The sequence below is a fragment of the Hemicordylus capensis genome, chromosome 2 (assembly GCF_027244095.1).
Source record: "Hemicordylus capensis ecotype Gifberg chromosome 2, rHemCap1.1.pri, whole genome shotgun sequence".
NCBI classification, from domain to species: domain Eukaryota; kingdom Metazoa; phylum Chordata; class Lepidosauria; order Squamata; family Cordylidae; genus Hemicordylus; species Hemicordylus capensis.
In genome coordinates, this window is record NC_069658.1 from 164,147,293 (window position 1) to 164,175,091 (window position 27,799).

Genomic DNA, 27,799 nt, shown 5'->3' on the forward strand with positions numbered 1-27,799 from the left:
TTTATTTAACCTATCCCAATGGTTTTTGCACAATAACCATTTATAAAATGTCAGCTCCAGCCTAATCTGTTCTGTGCTAAATGGGTTCTGGTTGAGAAGAGGTTAATAAAAGTATAATATTAGAAGGGTCTCAGATCTAAAATACTATTCTCAGGGTTCTCTAGCAATAATACAGAAAGCTCCATCTCTGGCTGTTTTTAAAAAGATGCATTTGTTTTCTCAAGCTTTTAATTAATTTTAATTGGTGTTATATCAAAATTATTGTAATAATTTTATCCTGTTTTATATTTGTTGGATTTTAACTTATGTACACTGCCTAGGAATGCACATGTCAGGTGGTATAGAAATATGAGAGAGAGAGAGAGAACAAAAGAACAAAAGCTACTTTACTTAATTAGTGCCCCGAAGAAGAGTATCCACTCAAATTCAAAACACGTTAAATAAATAATAAATCACATTACTAGTGCACCTTTGAGGTTCTCTGCCCTGCTCAGAGCATAGACACAATTGCAAAGGAGAAGCAGTAAAGAAGTGACAGACATTAAAAAAAAAGAAAAGAAAATAGTATCCTGACCAGCTCTTGATCACTGAAGTGCTATTGTGTTGTTCAATGCATAGGAACAGGAACATAGGAAGCTGCCATATACTGAGTCAGACCATTGGTCTATCTAGCTACAGTATTGTCTTCACAAGCAGTGGCTTCTCCAAGGTTGCAGGCAGGAATCTCTCTCAGCCCTATCTTGGAGAAGCCAGGGAGGGAACTTGGAACCTTCTCCTCTTCCCAGAGCGGCTCCATCCCCAGAGGGGAATATCTTGCAGTGCTCACACTTCTAGTCTCCCATTCATATGTCACCAGGGTGGACCCTGCTTAGCTAAGGGGGCAAGTCATGCTTGCTACCACCAGACCAGCTCTCCTCTCCTGCCAAGCAACCTCTTGCTCCCTAGGCAAGTTACTTCCACGTTGCACCATTAGGTGGCATGATAGGACACGGGGTAGGGGTGAGTTTTTAATTCACTTCCAGCAGCAGAATCCTTGGCCTGGCCCGGCCCTGGTTCGCTCAGTGTCTGCCCCTCAGATCTGGAATCCTCATCCCCTGGAGACACATCAAGGCCTTAGTCTGTGCAGCTTCCCAAAGCAGCGTAAGACTTTTGCTGTTCAAAGTGATCCTTGTGACAAGGGGCCGAGGCAGAATTATTAACATATTCCATCTGTCTTGAGTCTTTGTGGTGGCATGGGCTCTAATTCCAATGCAATAGGTACACAGTGTAATGTAGTGATGGATGGATATTTTTATATCGGTGCCTACAAAAGAAATGCACAGCATGAGTTTCAGCAGAAACTCAAAATACCAAGAGCAGAAATTCAGTCCCTGGGAAGGGAGATTAACTGCTGGAACAGCAGCCTGGGAGCCTTAATGGATTCTACAGCTCTTGCCTTTTTGAAAGGAATACTTTCAGTTCCACCAGGAATTCTGGCTTTAGTACAGGAGTGGCTGAGTGAATGTCCGTGGTCTGGGTTATGTAAGAGGGCAGACTACATCAGACTAATGGTTCCCTCAGGCTTCAAAATCAATGAAAATTGCACATTACTAGCACAAAATAATCTGATAATGTTACATCAAGGATTAAAAGAGGGCCTAAGCTCTTGTATATTCCGTGGTGTTTGAACTGATGTGCAGCTTGTCTTATCTCAGTTAAGTCTGGGCTGGGGCTGTAGCCATTCCTGGCCCAAATGGGAGCTGGGATACCAGCTGGCCGCATGAGCTCCAAGCCAGAGAGTCCCCGGTTCAAATCTCACATCAGCTGCGAACTCATTAAGTGGTTTGAGGCAAGCCACTCTTTTTCAGCTTTAGTCACTCTGCCACCCTGTTAAAAAGTAACAGTCCACAGGCCCAGATGGACACACCCCAATATTCTTAAAGGACTCAAATTCCAAAGTGGCTGAAATACTAGTTTATCATCAAAAACAGCTCCTTGCTGGGGAAATGGCCAATGGAAAGAATTTTAACTGAACCTTTAGCAAGTTTGATAACACAAAATTTACTGTACTCAGGGCATTAGCACTACTAAAAGGGAACAAGCTGAAAGCAGCCTCCATCTCCAAGCTAGCAATGGCCTTTACGGATGCTGAGGTCCCCAGAAGTAAAGTCCAAAAGACCCAGCCCTGTGACCCTAGTGCTCACATTTGTAGCACTGAACCACTTTAGATTGAAAGGGGGACTCACATGATTGAATGCTCCTCCATATGCAAATGAATGAATGAATGAATGAATGAATGAATAAATAAATCTCATCTTGCCTCTGAGGCTAGAATTAGGATGAGTGTACACATCACAGGAAATAATGCATACCATCTTTAACTCTCACAAGTTCCCCTCAGTCTCCCATATTAAATGATCTGTCCTTTATACTATATTCCCTTTAAATGAATATAGTTCTCCACTGGTGCTTCTTGCCAACCAGATTATGTAATATGTATATATCAGGCTTGAAAAAGTTGGGAAAGATGTGAGTGCAACTTTGTAATCTGCTTGGGGGCAGGGATCTATCTTTGGGGTCATCATAAATAATTGGGCATCATAAATAATTGAATAATTGTCCAGCATCATAAGCACTGAAACTTGCTATATACAGTAAATAAAAAATAATTCTATTCTGTAACATATCCAGAGGGCACACCCCACACCGACTCCTTATAGTGGCTCTGGGGAAACACAGTTCCTGCACGTGGTGGTGGAAACATCATTGGAGAGTGAGGGATTCTCTGCCACATATACAACAAAGATAGCAGAAGTAGCCTCAGAAAGGTGGGGGCGCTACAATGCCATCATTCCCCACTTGACAATCACTGCTCCATAGAAATGGGTTAATGGCTCAGTTCAGCCTTGGCCCTTCTGCCAACGATGAAAAGGGCATCAGGAAAGGGCAGGAAATGTGAGAAAGGAGTGGGAGTCCATGAGACTTGCAAGAAGACTTAACAAAGAGCCTCACATCCAATACAATCCAGTCCCAGGCAAAGGCCTGGTGTGTATGTGGGGGGTGGGGGGTGGGGGGGTGGGTTGAGGGAGGGACTTCAGATTACTTTTCAGCCTGGACAGAAAAGCTTGAAATATAACTGCAAGTTTGGGGGAAGCATTCCTTCCTAACCATCCAGGGCACTTTCCAGGCTAGCTGCTCAACAGCAGCAAAATGCATCCATTCAGGCACGGTGCATTGGAAATGTAAACAGCAGAGGGAGCAGTCTCACAGAAACGAACAACCTGAAAAAAACAGCAACTTCATTACTCCGGTTATACAACGTCCTAGCTTGATAGCGCAGCGATTAAATTCGAGACAAAGCATTGGCAATGTGAACGGTAGGGACTGCGGTGTCAAAATGCAGGAAGTGTGGAAGCACACTTCTGAGATCCAGCAAGACCCCATTGCAGGGTCTAATCTGGAAAGCGCCCAGATCAGTTGCAGATGTTGCAAAGCACATGAGAGCTAGCAAAGTTTCAGGTTGTGAGTAGTCTATGACTAAAATGATGATAGAAATGCCAGTGTAATTGTCAGGGTTTAATCTCAACTATGAATGCTTCACAGCACTGAGGCCTCTTCCCTTCTCCTCTGACCACTGAATTAACTGCTGCCTTTGTAGGGGTCTCGTGTGGGAAGGGTTTTTTGGATAGGTGAGTTCACAAACTCGACAGCATGTACCCTTCCCTTTTCTCACCAGCTCGTCTCAGCTCACGTTGATAGTACCTTTGCTGGAGCTGCATCAGTAAGACAAGCAGTAGAAAAGCTGCCAAATGCCTCATATGGAGAAATCCTGCTCTCTTCTCCGAGATATTTCCTCCTGCCTCTTGAAAACCTCCCTTAGATACCTTTCTTTAGGTCCACTCATCGGCAATATAGGCGTCATAACACTAGCCTACTTTAACAGTGCTGCTGTTAGGATACTATATGTGAAACATTTTGAAATGCACTGTATATGCATGCTGATTATTATACATGATTCTCTTGCTTAGCATTTAATGCACTGCCATGTAGGGATGTGGACTAACAGTTCGTGAACTACCTGGGGGGTGCCTTTAAATGAGCAGGTAAGGAGCTCCTTACCTGCTCTTTTAAAGGCATTCCCTGCCAGTCGAGCTGGTTCGAACGCCGGTGTTCAAGCCAGTTCGGCACTTCCTTTTGGAAGCGCCGAACTGGCTTGTGCACATCCCAACTGTCATGGTGAGTGAGATGAGTCTTGGCTAACCCTTATGTCCTGCTGTCCCAGTTGGCTCTGTTCAGTCTCATTAAGCACTCACTGAATCACTTTCATGACACAGAAGCAACGTTATTATTAACACATTACAAAAAACCAGACACGTGTGACACTCCAAATATAGATTTTTTAATACCATCCAGTCCCACACTTGGCAACCAATGAGAGTTTCTCATAATGGAAGGAGCTAAGAAATGGGGAAGGATAGCTGGGGCTAACAATGCTACCAAGGGGATGCTGCCCTGAATGAACTGGTGGCCTGTGCTCATATTTGTCATCACCTGAGAGTAGGGCGCAGCGGCTCCTTCCAACAATGCCACGCCCTGCTTCTTTCTTCCCTACGGCATCAGGACGCACCATGGACACCATTCCTCGCCCCTCCCCTGCCAATATGGTGAGAAACACGAGGACCTAAATTACCCCTTGGGTCCTGGGATGGGGGACACATGTTGAGTTTTACTTAAAAATCCAGAGCCACAGCAAATGCTTTTGGTGCCGTTTCATAGGTTGAGCTCCTGGAAGGTCTGTGCCTCCTTTGCTGCCATGGTCCATTTGATGGGCTCCTGCTCCCCACAGTAGAGGTATAGATTTTCACTGCCAGTCAGTGAACACTGCTGATCCTTGTCAGGCCCGCCTTCCTGCTCAGCACCACCCAAGGAGTGATGTCTGTCTTCCTGCACGGTGAACGGGGGGTGCGAGTGGCGTGGACTGCTGGCGGGGGAGGGTGCCGGTGTTTCGTCAATGAAGGTGGTAATCTCGTCGCGGAAGAAGCAGGCGGTTGAGCCAGGGCCCCGAACAGCCAACCCAGCTTCCAGGAACTGCCGGAGTGTGGTGAGCTCATCTTCAGGAGGCCGTCGACGGTGATGATAGTTGCGGAGTTCTGGAGGCAGAAAACCTGGCGCTCCTCTGAGTTTGTGAGGAGTGGCTACCCGGATGTCATCAGAAGAGGACCACTTGTGAAGGAAGGAAGGAGCGGAGCGATGGGAGAAGATGTTGGTTTCATCATGGGACATCCTCCGAGAGAGAGGGACCTGGGAAAAAGGGAAAGAAGCTGGTGAGAGACAGGGCAAGAGTAGAAAGTGGGGAAAGGGATTATTTGTTGCATATAAGGTCCATAGGTCCAATAACAAAAGGAATGTCAGGATAAATGAAAGAGAGAAAACTAACAAACATTGTGCAGGCTCCTCCCATGTCTTTACATAACAAGTCTCAGATGACTCATAGCAAGATGTTCTGTGTTGGAGGCTACACAGTGTGTTGGATACACACTGTAAGGCAATGGAAAGAGGAAAAACCTAAGGAAGTGTAAAATGTTTAATGCAACTGAACGGTAAATAATTTCAATTAATGTAATTGAACATAAGCGTCCAGAACGCAAGTGCTTGTCAAGCATGTCAGTGCCTTCACACTCATTGGCCATCCTGTTGGATGCCATGAACAGATGCACTACTTATTGTGCAATTGAGTTGATAGGATATCACATTTCCCCAGTACTGAAGGGGCAATCCCAGGAGATGGGAAAACGCAATCCTCCCAGCAGATGGCAGAACCATTCTGATACATCTGCCTTGAGTTTGCAGCAGTGCAAATTTCCAGGCAGTTTTTGGATATGCCTATGATAAAACCTTGACAAGTAACACATGTCCCCTCAGTACCATTTTCTAAACAGTATTTTAAGTGCCCCTTCTTTAACATAGAAACTTAGAAAGCTGCCATATACTGAGTCAGACCATTAGTCTATCTAGCTCAGTTTTGTCTTCACGGACTGGCAGTGGCTTCTCCAAGGTTGCAGGCAGGAATCTCTCTCAGCCCCATCTTGGAGAAGCCAGGGAGGGAACTTGGAACCTAGATGCTCTTCCCAGAGTGGCTTCATCCCCCGAGGGGAATATCTTACAGTGGACTACATGTGCCTTCCTGTGCTATACAACTCCAGCAAGAGAAAAATTAACAGTTCCACTGAACACATTCCAGTAGGGGTGCCCTTCTCCCCAGACTTCGGGCAGAAATCTGGTCCCCCACACCCCTGGGAGACAAATCCCCCCCGCAAGGGCCCTGGGGGTGGCCGTACTGCACTGCTGGCCTGTGCTGTGCCAGGCGGCCAAGCCAGGCCACCCAATGTTTTCTTGCCGTGTGGCCACTGACCAAGCGCTGAGTGCGGCCAGCCCGCAGCCGCCTGCTGCCTCACCACGGTAGCTGTGGTGAACCCAGACAGGGGAAAGGGGTGAGAGCAGGAGGTGGAGCAGCCTGAGTCGTTACCCCGCCCAGCCACAGCAGGCAGTGTGCCGGTGCAGTGCTGGCAAACGAGAACGTGATGTCACGTGACACACACGTGTGTGTGCGCGTCACATCGCATCACACAAGCCAGCCAGGCAGTGTGCAAGGGAGCGGAGGAGTGGAGCATGATGCATCTCGAGGAGCATGGCTGGGCATCAGTCAAGAAGTCTACAATTGTCAAAGGCCAAACCCAGCACACTACCCATCAGAACAGAGGGGTGGAGGTAGGAGGAGGAAATGCAAACTGACTAGAAGAGGCTTCCTTAACCTTGGGCCCCCAGATGTTATTGGATTACAACTCCCAGAATCCGTAGCCACAAAGGCCATATCTGGGGATTCTGGAGTTGTAGTCCAACAACATCTGGGGGCCCAAGGTTAAGGAAGCCTGGACTAGAACAAAAAACTTTCTGTTCACTTGGCCTCTACTCTACAGGTCTCTTTTTGCTTGAACAGGAGCAAGGGTGTCTTGCCACAGCAGAGCTGGCTTTTGCAGCTCTTCCCAGATATTCACCCTGACCCTATATTGGCTCAACAGTGCTCACCAGCAGCAATAGTAATCTACAATGCGCATGTGCGCACACAAACACACACACACACTCACAAATAAGCTTTTCTACTGTTTCAGACTATTAACAAGACGTTCTCCATATGGAAGGGAGGACAGCAAATAGCTTACTTGCAGGTAATGCACCCTGTCATGGGGCAACAGCATGTGGTGCACTGGAAGCAGCTTGGCATCTCTGGGATCCCGTTTGATAAGTGCAGCACCATTTGCATCAAATCGCACCTTGCAAATTCTCCCATCGCCGTAATCATCGCCGGTGCCATCTGTAGGGTGACAGGGAGCTCAGAATCTCTTTCTCTTTCTCCACAGTCCCTCGCCTCATAGGGACATGGCAGGCAAATTTGCATAAACAGGTTGGTGTAGTCGTTTCTTGTGTTTTTGGGTGCTCATGGTATTTGAGATGAACTGATTTGTGATGAAGTCACCACAGCTTGGCACAGATTGCTACAAGCCTGTGCTGAGGTGACCCTGCACATTTTGCTTTCCGCAAAGCACACTTGCTTAAGGTGAAAGGTTTGCAATTACCACTTCACTACACACCCAAGCAACATTACAGTCTGACCATGCCAAAGTGGTTGTGTGAATCACATCTCTCCTCTCAAGGATATGCCGGACAAATATAAGGCAGAGATTCTATAGTCATGGGGTATGTTGCCTAGGAGCATGAGGGTGGGCAACTTGGATTATTTCCAGTTCCATTTCTATGTTCATGTACAAGGGAATGAGGACAGATGTAACATTCTTTGAGGAATGGGGGTGGAGGAGTTAGAACGTACCTTCATTGCATTCAATAAAAATACGATTTTTTCCTCTATTAGCATGAACTCTGAAAAATCTATTTTGCTACTTTACAGCACAGCCAGTTTGAATTTAGGAAAATCTGGCTCTGGAGAATATCTACAGGTCAGTGCTGTGATATCTGTGATGTACACACACAATCCTCAGTGCAGTTTTGCAAGTGTTTTTTTAAATTTTGTGATGGGGTGTGTGTGTGAAAGTGACAGATGGATGTATAAACAAATAAATGTATGTGCTGCTCTAGAAAGCAAAAACATTATGCACAAGGGTAGGGGAAAAAACTAATTGAGCATTCAACTTGCTGGAGTGAACGCCAGAAACTCCACCTCCAGAAACTGGAAGCTCACATCTGTGACTGCTGTTAGAATCTTGCATCCATAGTATACGTAAGAACTGCAGGAACTGAAGTGGCAAGGTAGACTACTACAGCGCAAATGCGAATCTGACAGATTACAGCACAGAGCACAACTGAAGACCTATGCTCTGGCAATACCTGCGGCAAAGAAGCAATTCTTTGCTGTGCATATTGTGTCCGCAGGTTGAGGGTGGTGAGAGGACTTATATAGACCCCTTCCGCCCTAGCAATGGAACCATCAGTTAGCCACTCTGAAGCCTTGTATGAGCTTTTTGTGGACAATATCTCTCGTATTCAAGCCAACCTGGATACCACTGACCCAGATACCACAACCCGGATACCACTGGTACAATGTCTTTTGTGGGGGCATCCAGTAACTCCTCTTGTGTGGTTATATTGGATCAGTTTCAGTTTGTGACACCTGAAGACATGAACAAGCCGATTGGAGCGGTGCGTCCTACCACTTGTTCTCTTGACCCTTGCCCAGCATGGTTTATTCTATCTAGCAAGGAGATTATTGGAGAGGGTCTGGTTGAGATCATAAATGCTTGTCTGAGGGAAGGTAGGACGCTTCCTTGTTTTAAGGAGACAATTATTAGACCTCTTTTAAAAGAAGCCCCTTGGAGTTAGGCAATTATAGAAGCATCTCCAACCTCCCATGGTTGGTCAAGGTGATTGAGAGGATGGTGGCCTCTCAGCTCCAGGCAGTCTTGGATGAAACAAATTATCTAGACCCATTTCAAACTGGCTTCCAGGCAGGTTATGGGGTGGAGACTGCCTTGGATGGCCAGATGGATGATCTCCAATTAGGAACTGACAGAGGGAGTATAACTCCGTTGATCCTTTTGGATCTCTCAGTGGCTTTGAATACCATCAACCATGGTATCCTTCTGTACTATCTGAGGGGGATGGGTGTAGGAGGCACTATTTTACAATTGTTCTTCTCATACCTCTCAGGCATATTTCAGAGGGTGCTGCTTGGAGACTGCTGTACCACAAAGCGAGAGCTTTTGTTCCTCAGGGCTCCATTTTCTCTCCAATGCTTTTTAACATCTACATGAAACTGCTGGGAGAGATCATCAGGGGATTTGGAGCTGGGTGTTACCAGTACGCTGATGACACCCAGATCTACTTCTCCATGTCAACTTCTTCAGGAGCTGGCGTATCCTCCCTAAACACCTGCCTGGAAGCAGTAATGGGCTGGATGAGGGAGAATAAACTGAAGCTGAATCCAGATAAGACGGAGGTCCTTATTTTGTGGGGTCAGAACATCAGGGGATTTGGTGCAGGGTGCTATCAGTACCCTGATGACACAAGTCTATTTGGAAATAACTTCCCTAAATGCCTGCCTTTCAGCCACTCACAGACTAAGTCCAAATGAAGACTCACTCGCACGGCCCAGAAGTGGAGGCTAAGACAGAATGAGCAGAAGAGTACAGCTGGTTACACAGACCGGTTCAAGAAGCCCAGGTAGGGCTAGTCTCTAACTATAGGAAAGAGCTCTAGAGGCCTTCAAGGGTTGAGAAGCACACACACACACAGAGCGCATGGTACTGAGGTGGGGCTGGACAAAGAACAGCTGGGCTAGTGCTCAGTAAGAGCTGTTCTCTCCAGCACCAGTTCTGAGCCAAGCAGGTGCTTATAAAGGCCTGGAGAGCCACGCCCTTTCCTGTGGCAAGCCAAGCCTTACTCTGGAATAGCTTCCTTGTCTGGCAAGCATCTGGCTGCGTGGTGTGCACTTCTTTGTATGGCCTGGAGGGCCTCCCTGAGTTTACCTTGCCTCTGTAATTGGGGACTCGGTGGGGATCTGCTGGGCTGAGAGCCCTGGGTCCAAGTCTGAGATGCCTCTGGCTTGGTCACTTCTTGTGACAGCACGCAGAGGGCCTCATCTTCAGGGTCTGTCTCTGGGGTCTGTGCAGGGACGGATTCTGCTGGCTCCAAGGACTCTGGTGGAGGGGTCAGTGAGGCACCTTCCATTTCCTCTGAGGGACCTTCAGGGGTCTTGGTCACAGGGGTCCTGGAGTTGTGCTCTGCTGTTTCCTCAGGCTGTGACTCTTCATCTGATGATAATTTGGTGTCCCCTGACTGGCCTTCCTCAGGTTTGCAGCTGGTGCTGGGGCAAACTCTGAGAGCACAGTCAATGTGGACAAGATATTTAGTTTCTAGGAACACAGCCCAAGCTTTCTTCATGAGGAACTATTGGTAGGAGATGGACTGCACCTCATGAATACTAGAACCGACCTGATCAAGAGAGCTTTAAACTAAATCTAGTCGGGGTTGCAGACAAAAGCCTGAAGGTAGGTACAAAGGTGAGTACTGAAGTCAGAGACTGGGCTGTTAGGAGAAAACATGGGGAAGCTGTGGGATTGTCTGGCAAACCCCCTCAATAAAATAGCTGCAGTGATATTGGCTCATAATATTCATGACTTGCAATGTTTGTACAATAATGCATTGTGTAAGCAGAAAAACAACCCAAGATGACACTGAACTCCTAGTAGTGGAAGGCAAGTACGAATTGATAAATATAACTGAGACTTGATGGGGTGACTGTCAGGACTGGAATGTAGGAACTGAAGGATATAACTTATTAAAAATAATAAATATATATAACAGAAAGTGTACACCTGCCCATGAAATCCAAGAGAATGAACACGGTAGAGCATCTGGGTAAAAATAAATGGAGACAAAAACAAAAGCAACATTGCATTTGGGGTCTATGACACATCACCCTACCAAGGAGAAGATATGGTCGATGCTCTTCTGAAACAAATTACAGATATTTAAAGGAAGTAAGAATTCGTAGTAAAGGGAGATATCAACTACTCTGTGATGTGTTCTGGCTACTGCAGTTTTGGATGCCACCATTAAGGAGGATGTAGACAAACTGGAACAGGTTCAGATGAGAGCAGTAAAGATGACCAGGAGTCTGGAAAACAAGGAAGCTCTTCTCACGATCAGTGAGAAGAGCTTTGGGGCTAACTGCTGGGAGAGTGGGCTCAGCCCGCTCTCCCCGCAGACGAGCAGCCGCTCGTAGCTGGGCAGCCAGATCGACCACCCACACGACTTTCGGCTCCATCACGGAGCCAGCAGGGGCAGTGGGGATTGGGGGCAGCGTGGCCCCCAGAAGTTCCAGGATGCCCTGCGCAAGCACACGGGGCATTCTGGAGAGACCCCAAGCCCGGGAGGCTGCTTGCAGCCTTCCAGTCAGGGATCTACTCATGTGTTGCCGCACGCCACGGCAACACACAAGCCAAAAGATGAGCAAAAAGACTCGCTCCGTTTTAGGGGAGGTGGAGTTAAGCAGGCTAGCCACCTTGCGAGCACCGGGCTTGCCTGTGAACCCGGTGGTAGTCATGTGCACAGACCGGTTTGGAGGCCATTCTAAAGGCCTCCAGACCGGTCCGGGCACGCGTGGTTTTGGTTCGGGTGGGGGATTCCAAACAAGTTCGGGGGGGGCTTTACTTACCCCCTCAAGAATGCCGCCGTATTTCTTGAAGTAAGCGGGCGGCATACCTCCCTGCCGCCCGCTTCATTCCCCCTCCTCCGCAGCTGCTACTGCTGCTACCTTTGAATCAATACGCAATCGGGCGGCAGGGTATCTCCCAGCCCCTGCTGCCCGGCTCTTCAATGCCCCCCGACTTGGCTTAAATGGCCCTGCCGCCCCAGGACCCCTGCCGCCCCTTCCCTTCCCTTCCCATGCTCCCATGCTCAAGGAGTTGGCAGGAGAACTCCCCCGCCGACCCCGTCCCCTTCCCCGGGCGGCTGCGCTCTAAAGTTAGAGCGGGCGGCGGGAGAGCTCTCAGCCGCCCACTCGCTTCCCCGGCTGCGGCGCTGCAAATGGCTTCTAGGAAGCCTTTTGCGCAGGCGTGCTAAAGGCTTCCTAGAAGCCATTTGCAGCGCCGCAGCCGGGGAAGCGAGTGGGCGGCTGAGAGCTCTCCCGCCGCCCGCTCTAACTTTAGAGCGCAGCCGCCCGGGGAAGGGGACGGGGTCGGCGGGGGAGTTCTCCTGCCGACCCCTTGAGCATGGGAGCATGGGAAGGGAAGGGAAGGGGCGGCAGGGGTCCTGGGGCGGCAGGGCCATTTAAGCCAAGTCGGGGGGCATTGAAGAGCCGGGCGGCAGGGGCTGGGAGATACCCTGCCGCCCGATTGCGTATTGATTCAAAGGTAGCAGCAGTAGCAGCCGCGGAGGAGGGGGAATGAAGCGGGCGGCAGGGAGGTATGCCGCCCGCTTACTTCAAGAAATACGGCGGCATTCTTGAGGGGTAAGTAAAGCCCCCCCCGAACTTGTTTGGAATCCCCCACCCCAGTGCTGGACCGCAACTCCGCGGTTCTGTGCACACCCCTACCCGGTGGTTCCCACGACCCCTGGAAAGCGGGCTCAGCTCCCTTAGCCCGCTTTCCAGTGATCGTGAGAATAGTCTCAAGGCCTATGAGGAAAGGTTGAAGTGACTGGATATGTTTAATGTGGAGAACAGAAAACTGAGGAGGGACATGATAGCACTCTTCACATAGAGGAAGGCAAGGACTTATTATTTGCTGCCCCAGAGGACTAGATCTATTGAGGACTAAGATACAAGATGGTAGATTTCAGGTGAACATAAGGAGAAACCTTTTAACATAGAGAGCTGTTCAACCATAGAGCCAAGAACTTAGGGAGATAGTGGACTGCCCCTCACTGGAGGCCTTCAAGCAGAGGCTGATCAGCCCTCTGCTGGGGTTGATCTAGGTTTGGATTTCCTGCATTGAGCAGGGGGTTAGTCTAGAACATGGCCTTCAAGTTATTGTCCAATTCTATGAGTCTATGAAATCTTGAAATTATCTATAAGGCAAATATATAAATATATCAAACAAATAAAAGAAATACAATCATAGTACCATGGAATAGCAGATGCTCTCACCCTTCTATACCTCCTCCAACATACTGCCACTCTCCTATGATCTGTAGCCATATGTCAAAAAGAATGGTCAGAAGGATGATTTCACTTTTAAATTTCCTTGTTTAAATTTCCTTGTAGGATTTCCTTGTTTTTCTCATTAAAATTAGTTAAATAACTTTAACTACTATCAGGCATGGTATGTTCAAGAATATGTATTATTTTCTTGGTGCAGGAATAATAATAAGAAGATTCCAACTGAAAATCATAGGATAAATTGAAAAAAGCTTTAAAATAGGTGACTATAATATTACAGCAATTATGAACAGAGCAGTGACAGTCAACAAACAGAGATTTTTAAAAAAATCTATCAAAATATTAGAACTTGATCAATTACCAATAGATTCTGGAACTGGAAAAGATGCAGAAGAGGGCAACCAAGATGATAGAGGCCTGGCGCACCTTCCTTATGAGGCCAGGCCACAGCATCTGGAGCTCTTTACTTTGGAAAAGAGGTGACGAAGGGGAGACATGATCGAGGCATATAAAATTATGCATGGTGGAGAGAGTGGACAGAGAGAAATTTCTCTCTCACACACAACACTAGAACCAGGGGTCATCCCATGAAACGGAAGGTCGGGAAATTTAGGACCGACAAAAGTAAGTATTTTTTCACACGGTGCATAATTAATCTGTGGAATTCTTTGCCATGGGATGTGGTGATGGCCACCAGCTTGGATGGCTTTAAAGGGGCTTTGACAAATTCATGGAGGACAGGTCTATCAATGGCCACTAGTCTCGTGACTATTGGCCACCTCCAGCCTCAGAGGCATGATGCCTCTCAATACCATTTGCAAGAGAGTAACAGCAGGAGAGAGGGCATGCCCTCACCTCTTGCCTGTGGCCTCCCTGGAGGCATCTGGTGGGCCACTGTGTGAAACAGGATGCCGGAATGGATGGGCCTTGGGCCTGATCCAGCAGGGCCGTTCTTATGTTCTTAACAAATAAAAGGAAGCATTTCTTCATGCAGACTGTACAGCAATTCATTTTTTGAAGGCATGGTTTCAGAATATTGGGTCGCCAAAGTAGGAAGACTCCAGAATATAACTGCTGGTTCAGATGATCACCTGGCTCATCACAAAATAAGGGCAGGTGCCAGGAACACACCTACCCCTGATGTCATTCCAGGATGTCTCAACTTCAGTGACATCAAGAACGGTACGCTGATCATCCTGAACCCGGTGATCATCCTGAACTCACAAATTTGCATTCTGAACTCTTTTTGTCCTCCTCGCATGTAGAAGCCGGTGATAATCTGTCCCACTGACACAAAGCTGAGGTTTAAGTTCATGGCTTCATACCATCACTATTAATAAACAGCAATTTAACTACCTTTTTGGAAGATAACCTAATCCCTTTCCATTAGCTGTGAACTAAGGACCAACTAAATGTGATGTCAAGAGATCTGTGATAAGATCTTCTGTACTTTTTACAAAATGCAGTCTGCAGTGACAGGGAATGATGGCTTTGCAGGAGGCAATTAAAATTGGGAGCACAGTCCAGGGAAAGGGTTATAAAGCCTTATTCCAGGGCAAAAGTCCCAGTCTAATCCCCCTTCGCTTAATCTACCTTTTCAAATAATGGTTGGGGATCTTCTGAGGTCACATCTAGTGTGGCTTTAATTCCAGCCACTGAGCCCATGTGCTATAAAGTGTGACCTACTGGTTTCTTTCCGAGGGCAGTGACCTTCCCACCCTCACTGCAGTACTGTGACCTTTCCTTCCTACAGGCATGACAGAGAGAACCCCGAGTTGGAAAGGCTCACCGTCATCCCCATCTTCCTCTGACAGTATTGCCACACATTGTTCCCACACAGTACGGACATCCGCCCGGTAACGTTCACAGGACCAGATGAAAGATGGGAGTAGCAGCGTCTGCACCATGGAGCACCAGAGGACAGCTAGCACCATCCAGTTGGGGGCAGTGTCATAGCGTAGGCTGAAAAAGCTCACCACCTAAACACAGAGAGACAACGTGGATGGAGACAGTGTGAATAACATTGCACAATCAGGATTCCTATTTACAACTAAGGTTGGAGACAGATGGCAGTTTTTAAAGACAGTTAAATATGGCCTGAAAAAGGGATCCGCTGCTCATGGTGTTTTCACTCACCTCCCTGACAGAAATAATTTGCAGGGTTTTATAAGCATTCAATTGATACTTGCCTGTTTGATCAGAGGCAAACAAAAATAATATATGTACAGTATGGGAAGTCACACCTCCCTCTTTTGGCTTTTCTAGCAATATTCCCAGCCCATGTACTACCAGTGATAGGAAAATACTTTTGTGTGTGTGTGTGGGGGGGTGTTTTTTGCCCTCTATAGATGAATGTGATTTCCCCTCCCGACTCTGTTCCCGATGATGAACATATCTAGATGGAAGGGTGATTTATTTCCCTCTGCCAGAGAAGCAAATATGTCTCTCCATAGGTTATTTGATATCTGTGATTGGTTTGTAGAATTCAAAAACAGAAAGTCAGTAGAGTCTAAAAATAAAATAGTTCACAAAGTTTGAGTTCTTCCTCTAACCTTATCTCTTCCAAGAGTGCTCTTAATGATGGGATGCTGACAGCACAGAGGGGGATCTGTAAAGGCTCTGCAACTCTGCTGACCCTTCCTGTTCTCCAGTGCTTCGCTGGGTCCTCACAGGTGCATCCCAAGGAATTTCAGCACCTGAAGTGAGGCACCAAATGCTGCCTTGCCCCATGCCCCTGGTGGGACCAGCACCATTTCAAAACTGACCCTTGCAAGCTTTGAAAGTGATGTGGGGGTTGGGAAGATTGCCAGCAGCCACCTCTTCTTGTCTCATGCTTCTTGCAGACTTTGCAAGGAGTGTGAGCAGAAGTGTTCCTTGCAAAGTCTGGAAGAGTCAGATCAGCCTCAATGAGCTGTCCTGATGGCAGTGGCAGGAGGCATCTTGACACTCTGCTGGTTCCCCAATAATGTGCTGCCTGAGCCAACTGCCTCACCTTGCCTCATGTAAAGACCATCCCTGGCATCTATTGCCTGACAAGGCACCATAGTGTGGCACCGTATTTAAGGACTGTGTCTCATGTCTTACATTGTTGGAGGTTTTTGCAGACATAGTGGAGGAGCTTTGTTCAAAAACTATTTCAGCTGCATAGTGCAGGTGGAATTTATATTCATAAAGAAGTTTGCAAATCACTGAAAGACACTCTCTTGCACATCTTGGACATAGTTTACGGTGCACTTTCCAAAATGTCCCCCAAACAGGATTGCAGAGGTTTCTCAGGCGGCAATAGAACCTAGATGCCGCCCTGCTGGACAAAATGCCCAAACCCATTCCCCAGCCCCAAATGCCCTCCAATAACCTCTAACATGGATTTTTCAAATCCATCTAAGATTTCCAACACTGTTGATGCATGCCAAAAATGTTCAGAACTGTCATGCCATCACCTAATCAATGCACTGTAGAGCAAAATGTCCCACTTCTTTAACCCCTCTTCCAAACCACCATAAAGTAACTCAAGTGTCAGTTTCATATGTGGATTAGGCTCATCTGATATGCTCCCTACCATGATTCACAGGATTTGACATACTGGCTGACATGATGCTCCATTCTCAGGGACATGGAATGACTTGTGGAGCTGCTGCTGCTGCAGAGACAGAAGCAGCGGAGGAGCGAAGCGATTGGGCAGTATTACTAGAAGTGTTCCCGTATTTCTTCCCATTGTCTCAAAGTGCAGTAACGTTTCTAGTGCTACTGTCCAATCTCTCCAGCCTTGCCACTGCTCCCATCTCTGTAGCAGCAGCTCTGCATGCCTTACCATCAATGTAGGGCTTGCGTATCATGTCAGCCAATGACCTGAGAAGATTTCACACCATTTCACATGACTTGATGTAACATGGAGGACAAATGATGGAAGAGCTTTCACTCAGCAGACCAGCAGAATAAATAGCTTTGCAGCCTCTCAGTGGAGAACCTAGTTCTGCAGCCAACAACAGGAAAGCAAGAGTTCAGCACCTACTGACACACAGAAATGGTTTCAAATGAAGATGGCAGTTTCACCAGCATAACACCCTGATTGCTTCAGGAATCAGATGCACAGCTTCTGTTACACAGAAAGGCTGCAGTGAAGAATGGCTACAGGAACTTTATTATCAAAGCAGTGGATTCTGATGTTGCTGTTCTAACATTGTTTGGGTTTTTGCACATTCCAAATGTAGAAGAATTATGGATTGTGCATTGGAAAGAAAACAAATACAGCAAGGGAACAGATGTCTTTTTGAGCTGCCGATTCTGCTTTCCAGCAACAGTCCAGCATTCCAATGTACTGCCCCCCGCTGCCCTTTCTATTGTGTATAACCATAAGTTATCCTTTGAGAGATAGTAGTGGAAAAGTAGTCACTTTTTAAAAATTGCATTTTATTATGAATGTGTGCCAGTGAAACAGTCTGCTTCATGCAATTGTGGGCTTTTTTTTTCTTTCTTTTTTTTAAGCACTTGCTGGTAGCAGAAGGTTAAGCATTTGGGGCAAGCTCCATAGTCCTAACTAGCACAGGAATCACTCCTAGATCTGCATTAATGAGAGCATCGTAACTTGTGAGCTAGTTCACACGACAGTGCTGCTCATAGCGAACACTTTTTTCTGTGCTGTGACAGTTGGTCCTGTTGGTAGCAAATAGGTCATTTGACTAATTCATCATGAGCTGAAGCTGAAATTGCGCATGTCAGCAGAAATAATCTCAATACGGGTTGAGCGCTGTCGTGAAAAATTTCAGCTTCGCTTGTGGCAAATGAGTCAGACAAACGTGCTACAGCAGTTTTTACGAATGCTCATCGCAATGGCTGAACAAGATAGGACCAGTAGAAGGCTGGGGCCCTTGCCATCTAGAGAAGCCCAGTGACCAGCCCCACCATTGCCATGGGTAATGGGACCTTTCCACCCAATTTTTCTTTTCATGAAATGTGCAGTTATCATCAGATGCCTTTCCTAAAGGCAGTGCTTCTGTTGTAAGAATTCTGGGTTTTCCAGGACTTGGCAATAACTGCACTGAGAATACACAGTTTTCAGCTATCATGTCCACTGCAGTCACAAGTGCTGTGTGGAATGTGATTGCACAAGTGCAGGGGTGGCCAACCTGAGGCTCTCCAGCTGTTGTTGGACTACAACACTGCAGTGAGGATGATGGGAATTGTAGTCCAACCAGAGAGCCTCAGGTTGACTGCCCCTGCACTAGTGTTACAAGCATCCGATAGTGCCTATGACATAAGCAGATCACAGGGTCAAAGCTCCACTCCACAGACCCACAGAACATTGTAACCTTTTTATTGTTAATTTTTAAAAAAATCTATATTTGATCTCTCCACATTCTGCTTCTATGTCAGACCAGTGCAAAAGCAAATGCCAAGCACCAGCAAGGCAGCCTTCTCCTCTTAGTTCCCCCATCTGTTAATGTTTTGTTCTGAAGTTTGAAAAAATCACCTTTGGAGGGCTTTGTGATTTCCCTCATCATTATTAGAGGGCACATCCACCCAACCTCTGTAAAAATGAAGATGAACATCACTTCAGCAAAGAGAGCTATGGTTGAAACTGACAAGGCTTTCGTGGAGTTTGGCAGAAACTGACAAATGCAGTAATTTCTCTCATCATCCTCATCAAATAGGCATACTCCATTTTTTCCCTTGCCCCCAAAACACTGGGTGGAGAGGAATTCTGTGCTACAGAGATTCCCAGGAAGGACTTAAGGGAGCATTGTGTGAAAAGGAAAATGCAGTTCAAATGTAAGCTGAAACAATGTGAGGAAGAGTACTCCATGCTTCCTTCTTAAGCACACCAGCATTTCTGGGAAAGTGGCAATGAGGAACAGTTGGGGGCAATCTTTGGGAGCCTGATTTACTACCAAAAACTTGGTATTTTTTACAAAATTAAAAACAATTCTGCTAACGTTGGAAGTGTTATTGCAGTATGTGCCTGTCTGCATAACAGAACACACACAAACACAAGCAAAACCAGTGATATGGTTTCCTGGAAAATTTTCTGGATTCCCCCCCCTGTAGAGTTTTCCTCACTTGCATAATATTTGCATATGAATTCTACCCCCCTCAGATTTTCCTGACATCCTAAATAGATTGTGATTTAATTTGGCATGTTATTTGCTGTGACGCAGGGCAGAAAAAAATTGGCAGTAGAAAATTTTCCACCCCATATCACTGGTTCAATTACACTCTAATGTGACCAAATTGAAGAGCAGTGGTATTTCTCCAGTGGCCAGGGCGGGCCTCCCATTTATTCTACACCTCTCATGTCTCTTCTCACAGTGCCAAACTAGAGTCAAGCTCAACAGGAATATGGAGGAGTGGGTACATACAGATAAATGAGTCTTGATCTTCACTGGCTCCCACTGAGTCCTATGTGACTAACTAAATGGGCTGCAATCTGGGACACAGTTGAGAGTAGGCCAGCCCTAGTTTTTCACCCCAGGTACTGGGGTCACTGAGGCAAGTTTAGCACCCATTCCCACTAGTGTCCCAGAGTGCACTACTTTACCTGCTTCCAAATAATGGTTCTCATTTACTCCTATGGGAAAAAGTAAAACAGTGCACTTGGGTGCACAGCTGCAATGAAGGCACCCATTTCTGACACTGGATGGCCTCCATTCCACTGACACCAATCCCGTAGAAGGGTTGCAATAGTTTCTCATTGCATCTCTTGCAATATGCAGGACTTCCCTCCATAGACACCATGTATTTTGCCCATGTATAATAACAGACTTATTTTGACATGTAATTATGGCTACTCAGCACACTCTGCATGCCAGTAACTAATGCAAATGTCTCACAAGTTGGGCCTGGGGACAGTGTGTGTGCGCGCGCGCGTGCATGGGCATACACAGTTACTGAAGCATGTAACTGAATTGGCAAGGACTGACAAAAGAAGTGGCCATCAAAGCTTGAAGGAGCTGAAGGGGGAAAAAAGGACTTAAAGTAGGCATGATATAATCCACAAGGCCTTAGGCTGTCAAAAGCCTGTTATTTTAAGATCATTTATTTTACAATATCAAAGGTTCATATTTTTTAAAAAACAATATCTCTGTAACACAGCTGGGTGTGTGTGCGTGCACGCGTATTCTTTTCTTAAAAATATTTTGATCTGCCAATTCTACCAGGAACCAGAGAGCCAGAACAGACATGATGCCCTCTAGAGGCTACAGAGAAGAGTAGCTCTACTCTTCCAGTCTATGGTTCCAGCCTGTGGCTGGAGATAGGTGATACTTTTTTAGTCTTAAAGGCGTATGACAGATACATTGCTCTTGGTGCTATGCACTCTTCATCACAGTCTTGCCTTTGGTAAGCAGTTTTGTATACTTTGGTAGTACTTCAAAAACTTGTAAAACCTGTTTGATCAGGGACTGTGGGAGAAAAGAACTGACTGAGAACATTACAGACAACAGTGGTTGACATCCTGAATAAATTTACATGCATAACATGTCCTTTTAATTTCAACAAGTCTTCCTCAAGTAAATTCAGTCAGGATACCAGCCAGTCTTTATTGTACTGCCTTCAATTCATTCCATAACAAATGGGATGGGGTGATTTTTCTTGGACAGAGATTTTCAAACGGTGGCACTGCAGGAACACAGGAATGATGGCAAGCTTTTCTAAAAGACATCTTGCCCACCACCACTGATCTTCCCATGCAATGTTCAGCTGCAGACGAGTATTATTGGGATTGTTATAGTGGGCACTCTGGCTTCACACATGGCACTGGAGAGGGCTAAACCGCTTGGCCTGTGCCCTGTATGAACTGAGGAAGCCCCCTGAATTCTTTGCAACCTGCAAGGATTCCATGCCAGATATTCAGAGGTTCGTTGGCAAAGAAATCACTCTGGAAAGAGTTTACTGAAAGTACAATCTGAAAATCACTGTTCTAGAATAACGTAGGAGGGAAATTTCTTACCAAAATGGGCACCCCAGTCAGCGTGTCATACAGAAAAACGATGGCACTGATGAGGTTGGTCATCTGCATGGAAGTCTTGGCAGATTCTGATCCATCCAGTGATGATCGCCTTTTGCCTCTGACATCCTCTACCACAATGGCTGGCACATTGAAGGCATTGTGTGCTGAAGAAGGGCAAGAAGAGGAGGTTTCTTCTGCTCTCTCGTGATGGCATCTGTGGTGCCTTCGGTGTGCCCACAAAGTCTGGTAGAAAGTGATGCCCACGCACACCAAGCCCATGACAATGCCCCCAAGGAGAAGCAGGCTGAAACATACACCAAAGCCCAGACCTATTTTGCTGACAATGAACTGGCAACCACTGGCATAATAACGCTCCCCATTGTTGTGCCAGCCAATAGATGGCAAAGTGGAGAGGATGAAGGACACCATCCAAATGCCCATCACTGCATGCAGGGCCTGCTTCTTGGCATTACTCAGACGATAGTTGACAGGCCATCTTACCATCCACATGCGATGGTAAGATAAGGAAGCCACAGTGAAGCATGTGGCCAGAGCCAATGTATAATAGGTGGAGACAAAGACTTTGCAAATGCTCTCGTTCCAATCGTAGTCAGACGATTCACGTCGCAACTGCACCACTGCATAGGTGGTGAGGGGCACGGCTGCCATGAGGATGTGTGTCCCTGCCAGGAAGCACAGCAGAAGCTCCAGGGGCTTGTGCTTCTGTTGCTTGGCTGTGATGCTCAAAATTATCCAGGAGTTGGCTAACAGGGCAAGGAGTCCACAAGCTAGCCACCATAGTGAGTTATTGTGCAGGGTAGACTTTGATAGGTCCTCTATAGTGCTGCTGCCTCCCCCACGATTCATTGTGCCGTCTCCTCCTTGGGCTCTGAGAACAGCGACGCAGGATTATGCCCAGGATCCCTCCAGAGGAACTGGTGGTTCCACCCTCATTGACTCCCAGCAGGAAACAGGAGAGAAATATAGAAGAAGCCTTTGGGAGACGCTGCCATGAGGAGGAGGAGGAGGATAGACTTGGTTGCTCTAGTCCTTGTTTTTTCTTCCTCCTTCCTCCTTCTCTCTCTTTCTGTTTTCTCCACTTGTATGCTTTTGTTTCATCCTCCTTTTTATTTTTGCTTCCTTCTGGTTCAACTTATATGCTTCTTTTTAAATTCATATTTTTTTTCCAGAAAAGTTCCTTTTGTACAAATGATATAAAAACTAGGGGAACAAAACAGAAAACAGCACTTCTATACCCTGTATGAGCCCTGTTTCTGTCTTTTAAGGTCATCTAATAGGGCCCTGCTTGCTCGCTCTCTATGGAAAATTAAGGAATTTGCAGTGAGAAGGAGGATTTTCACATCATAGTCCCAGAATTATGGAACAAGGTTCCAGAGGATGTTAGCCTATACATGTCCCTCCTGCACTGCTGCCAGCAGGGAGAGGGAAACTAGACCCATTAGTTTTTCAAGGTCTTTGGCTGGTAAATGTTGGGCTTGCTGTATTGCTAGTCTATGAAATTACTGATTTACTGCTGGCTTTAATTATGGTTGTTTGGGAGTTCTATGCTGTTGTTTTGGAGCATGTATGTATATTTATGCTACTGGGTTTTCTATCTTTAATGTAATGTTTAGTTTTCTAGATGTGCTTTAGACTGTTATAATTTGTTTTTGTTTTTAATTTTAAGCCGCCTCAAACATATGAAGAAGCAGGGTATACATTTATAAAATGAAGTATGCATTTTAAGAAAAACGGGGTGAAGAAGTGAGATAATCTTTCGTTACTGTCACCACCTCTGCTCCTGTTGATACCTTCCTTTTCCTCTTCCAAAATGTATCATTACCTTCTCTTAACACAGTCTCACTGCTTTGCCTCTCCTGGGTGAATACATGACACATGAAGGATTGGTCCTCAGGGGATGTAGGAGACGTGGGGTGGGAGCAGACTGAAAGTCCTGGTGCTCACAGGGCACAATGCACCAGGCTTCTGTCACGAGACACTTGAGCTGCAGATTTCTGCCCCCTGTCCTTGAGGAATGGTTTCAATACAAGTGAGGCCTCTCTTCAGTGCCTACGTGGCACCAACATCCTCCACTTTTCTACTAGGACTCCAGGTTCCCTGTGCCCCAGAACCTTCTCCTCCATTTTGGAATCTGCAGGAAGCCAATCAACAACTGCAGGAAGGATAAATCCTTTTCACAGAGTTCCTTGGCAACTCAAGGTTTAGTACTCACTGTAAAAAGAAAAGAGAAAACATAAGAAAATATCTCCAGCTCTTCCAGCCTCTTCCCCCCCACTCACAGAAATCATTCCAACTCAGAAGCCCACACAATGAGCGATTAGGAAAATGTGTAGCCCATTGTGCCACAGCACTGGATCGGCACAAGACGGAAGCATATGCAATGAATTTAACCACATGCCCCAGGAGGGTCCATGCTGGAGCAATATGATGGAAGGTGAAAGTTCTGCCTAGGGATGAAGGATGATCCTAGTTTCTAGCCTCCTGCAGCACAAGCTGGTGCCTCTCTACTTTTTTTCCTTGTTCTGATAATGCCCTTCTGCTACGCCCTGCTGTAAAAGGCATCCGAACCATGAGGCATGAGGCAGTGCCTACAGCAAAAGATTTTGTGGCCCATTTTATGGGTCATCACAGGTGGCAGCATAAGAAACTTGAAAGATCTGGCCCATGGGGCACCATTTCCCAGGAAATTCTCTTGTGCAAACCCCATTGACATGAATGGGAGCACAATTCCCATTCATGTTAATGGGTCATTGACAGGAGAACTTTCCTGGTGAATTGTGCCCCATGTTAATCCACAATTGTGCACGTGTATGTGTGTGCCATAATATGGATGTTTTGCCTTGGGCGCCAACATGTCTTGAAACCAAATCTGTATGCAGTATCCAATTTCTTTTCCAGTACTAGAACCCTGAATGTCAATGGTTTTCAAGCCATTGTTGGAAGGGTTCTCCATCCCCATCCAGTGCAAAAACAAAGGCTGTTCACATCCCTGCTTGTATCCCACAAAACTGACAGCATAGGACTTAGCCAACTCACTTAGGTCCTAAACTAGGGGTTTCCAACCTTGGGTCCCCAGATGTTGTTGGTTTACAACTCTGGGGACCCAAGGTTGAGAACCCCCTACCCTAAACAACAGGAACCTGGATTGTTCCAGACTACAGCTGCTCTTTCACCACTCCTCAATCGTGCCTCTGGACATGTCAGATCTAGCTAATGGAGCCTGGACCTAGGGGCCTTTGGAGCACCCCCCGCCCCCCGCTGCAAGTTAAACATCACCTCTCTGCACACACACTGTGACACACGCAGTATTTTTTAACACGTGGGTTCTTAAGGGCAGAAACAGCAACTGAACACTCAAGAATGTAATCATTGAAAACAGGTATATTTGCTAATGTAAATATGCATTAGCAGAAACATTTCAACACACAACTTGACATATTCCTATCCCACATATTTCTTTCCCCACTCCCCCACTCCATCTCTAAAGCACCTAGCACAGGTCACAATCACATTTGGCCACCTGGTGCAGTGCAACCAGCGGTGAACACACCACCCAGGACAGACTAAAGAGGATTTGGGGACATGCAGGGGCAGTAGAGGCCCTGGACTTCGGCCCCAAAGTCCAGGGGTAAGAGCGCCACTGGACATGCCGTTCCAATCTTGAGCTCTCACTTTGGTTCTGCTGTTGCTCCTCAACCCTGCTTCACATGCCCCCTCACATGCTCTTGCAGTCCTGAATGACTCACAGAGCTCTGTCAGTGACCCCACCACCACCACAATATCACTCACTGCAGTCCTGTCTCATTACATTCAGCTTGGTTGAAGAGCTTCCATCTGCCCTGACCCATGTCTCTTCATTTGGCCCATAGTCATGGACTTGGTTGTTCATTTTCCATAACTGGCCAAAAAGGATTCCTTATCTCTGGCTCTTCTCACTCACTACTAGCACTTGCAGCCTGTTGGAATTGTTTCAAAGTAAAGACCACCAGGACAACTGAATATTGGCAGGGAGGTGGGAGATGTTCTTAGAAATACTGACAAGCTTGACCTTTATTATTTCAGTGCTATTCTGTTCCCTCTGTAATGACGGTAAACGCCATTGGTGGTAATCCTTTTCACAGCCCCTCCACAGACCTGTGAATGCACATAAATTCTCAGAAACACATCACCAACAACCTCATGATCAACAGTGTCAAAGGCAGATGAAAGGCCCACTGTCTTAGATCTGTCTTGCCAATTCTGCTCACTAGCCTTGCCTGGAATCTTCCCTGACTCCTGTCCTGACGGAGGGTTTTCTGTATAGAGACAGTAGTTTGTCAAAAGGCTGCAGGTGGTCTGATAAAACCATTGCTGCCTGCAGTACAGGCACTCATTTTCATTCCTGTCCTGCAAAGATTCCTGGCTAACCAACTTTTGATCACAGGTTTTTGTAGTATTCCATCATCATACTACATCCAGGCCTCTAAAATATTATGGTCTATATGCAGCCTGAGTGTCCAGTGTACTGGTTCAATGTACCTATCACTCACAAGCTACACAAGGACATGCTGGTCCCCTCTTAGTCCAAATGGTATACTGGGGTCTGGTCGGATCAGCACAATTCAAAAGAGCAATGATTGTGCTAAATGCCACACTACTCTTTCTTGCAGTACCTTTCCTACAACTTCTGGTCAAGCCCCACAAAACCCAGACCAAGGTGGGTAAGCTGCTATCCAGATAAACCCTAATTCTGCTGCCTTTTGTACCCTGGGATGTGGGCCTGCATGGTGCCTGATTCTCAGCAAGCCTTCTGCTGGCAGATCCCCACCCCACCCCACGCTTCCTGTAAAATGCCACCTCCCACCATCCTAACCATCTTTCCAGATGGGAAGTTCTGTCTGAACACTAGGGAAACAAGTTAACTCACGGGCTCGTGACTGCAAGAGCAGAAGCAGAAGAGAGAGGGAGAGAAAGGACAAAGAACAAGATGACCCAGACAGAGAAACAGAACAAAACGCTGTGAGGCTGAGTGATGAAGAAGGAAGCCCAGTGGAGATAGGCCAGAGGCCCTGATGCTGTTTCCCAGGGCTCAGGAGAAAGGAAGACATAATAAAGTCTGTGAAAGTGGGGGGGGGAGGCAGGGTTGGTCCCACAAACCCCACCCCCATCCTGGCCCCATAACATCTTAGCCTTTGGTCCTCCACTTAAGCAGACTGCAGCTGGCAAAGGCCTCAAAGGAGTTGCCATGGTTATTGCTGATGGGTATAAGCCTGGGGTGAGGGAGGTGGGGAAGGGAGACAGTAAGAGCTGTGAGGGAGGGGGAGCGTCACGGGCTTCTCTTGCCCTTGCAGAGTCGAGGGAAAAGGGGACGAAAGGAGAGCGTGAGAGGCAGCCAAGCCAGCCGAGGGGGTGGTCTGTGATCACACCACTGGCACCCGTTCGCCCACAGGGAGGGAGACCCGGGGAAGGTGGACTTTGTGGCGGGGCCAGACCCTTGCAGCAGGCAGGCTCCTCAGTGGAGGCTCCGTCTGGAGGGAAAGGGAAGGCAGGCTTTCCGGCCGAGGTCAGGGACTGCCCAGTTTCTTATGAAGGTGGGCAGGCAGCGCCGGGAGAGAGGAGAGCAGGCAGTCTCCTCAAGGCGCGAAAAGGCGCAAAGGCGAGCAGGGGGCGACTGAGGCGCCATGGACGGCCATGCGCGCCAAGGCCACCACCGCTGCCAACAGCCCCTGGCCTCGGCGGCCCCCGAAGGGAGGCAGGCGAGCGAGGGGACCCATCTTACCTCTCGCCGCGGCTGCTGCTGCTGCCATGGCGACCCGAGCATCCTTTCCTGCCGCCGCCGCCGCCGGGTGCGTGCGTGTCTGGCTGCGGGAGCGGCCCCCTCGCTTGCTCTCCTCGCCGCTTGCTGCTGCTGCTGCTGCTACCCACATGCCACTCAGAAGCGGCGGCGAGGAGTAGCCAGCAGCAGCCGGAGTGGAGGAAGACGGGCAGGGCGCGGGAGAGGCGAGGCAGCGGGCGGAGCGCGCGCCCAGCTGGGCAGCTCCTCTGGCCAAGAAGGCGCGAGGCGAAAGGGCACCCACCCACCGGTGGCGGCGGGCTTTAATGGCTGCGGCGGCGGCGGCCCCAGCCCGGCTGCTCTTGCTGCTGCTGCTGGTGGTGGTGGTGCGCGCCCGTGTGTCCCGCTCGCGTCCCTCCCTCCCCGCCTGCCTCCGTCTCCCCGAGGGAGGGGGCAGCATGATTACCGCTCTGGGCTTCTCGGGGATTTGCGTCTCTCCGGAGGAGGGGGAGGGGGAGGAGACACGCACGGTCCATGCATGCGTGGTGCTGGAAGCCGTGTGGCGCGGCTTATGCTACCCCGCGCTTGCTTGCTTGCTTGCTTGCTTGCGGGGAGAAAAGGCGGGCGGCTGCTTGCTGCGGGCTGGCCGGCTAACAGGTGTGCCTGTGGGGGTTGTCGCTGCCGTCGCGGGGAGACGGCACGGCAGAGAGAGAGAGAGAGAGAGAGAGGGAGGGCCACTGGGACGGGCTGGGGGCAGCAGACCGGCGATGGATGCATGCTGCGTGCGTAGATGAAGGGGGAATGGTCAGGCTGTGAGGGATATTTGAACTGATCGTTAGGGTTTAAATGACTTTTATGGGAATTTGATCTTTTGTAAACCTCCTTGAGATGCTGTGTGAAAGGCGGTATAAAAACGGAACAACAAACAAAC

The 27,799-nt window shown here is 47.7% G+C and overlaps 1 protein-coding gene and 1 long non-coding RNA gene across 2 annotated transcripts; one reads left to right on the plus strand and one right to left on the minus strand.

Moving 5' to 3' along the window:
- Positions 1-4,356: 4,356 nt before the first annotated feature.
- Positions 4,357-27,462, minus strand: GPR162 (G protein-coupled receptor 162). The gene is made up of 5 exons (XM_053290804.1): positions 26,875-27,462; positions 21,096-23,327; positions 14,940-15,129; positions 7,200-7,351; positions 4,357-5,280 (listed from the first exon to the last, which is right to left on the minus strand). The coding sequence occupies exons 2-5, from the start codon at positions 21,960-21,962 to the stop codon at positions 4,750-4,752; spliced, it is 1,740 nt and encodes a 579-aa protein (XP_053146779.1). The 5' UTR covers positions 21,963-23,327; positions 26,875-27,462; the 3' UTR covers positions 4,357-4,749.
- Positions 12,150-15,683, plus strand: LOC128342844 (uncharacterized). The gene is made up of 2 exons (XR_008315187.1): positions 12,150-12,502; positions 14,904-15,683. It is a non-coding gene; the product is annotated as an uncharacterized LOC128342844 (long non-coding RNA).
- Positions 27,463-27,799: the final 337 nt, after the last annotated feature.

Bases quoted from the DNA above. Each gene is read 5' to 3' on its own strand.
- GPR162 (XM_053290804.1), bottom strand. From the start codon at position 21,962: ATGAATCGTGGGGGAGGCAGCAGCACTATAGAGGACCTATCAAAGTCT. The intron at 15,130-21,095 runs GTAAGAAATTTC...CTCTGTGTTTAG, and splicing joins TGACTGGGGTGCCCATTTTG to GTGGTGAGCTTTTTCAGCCT. The intron at 7,352-14,939 runs GTGAGCCTTTCC...GTCACCCTACAG, and splicing joins AGAGGAAGATGGGGATGACG to ATGGCACCGGCGATGATTAC.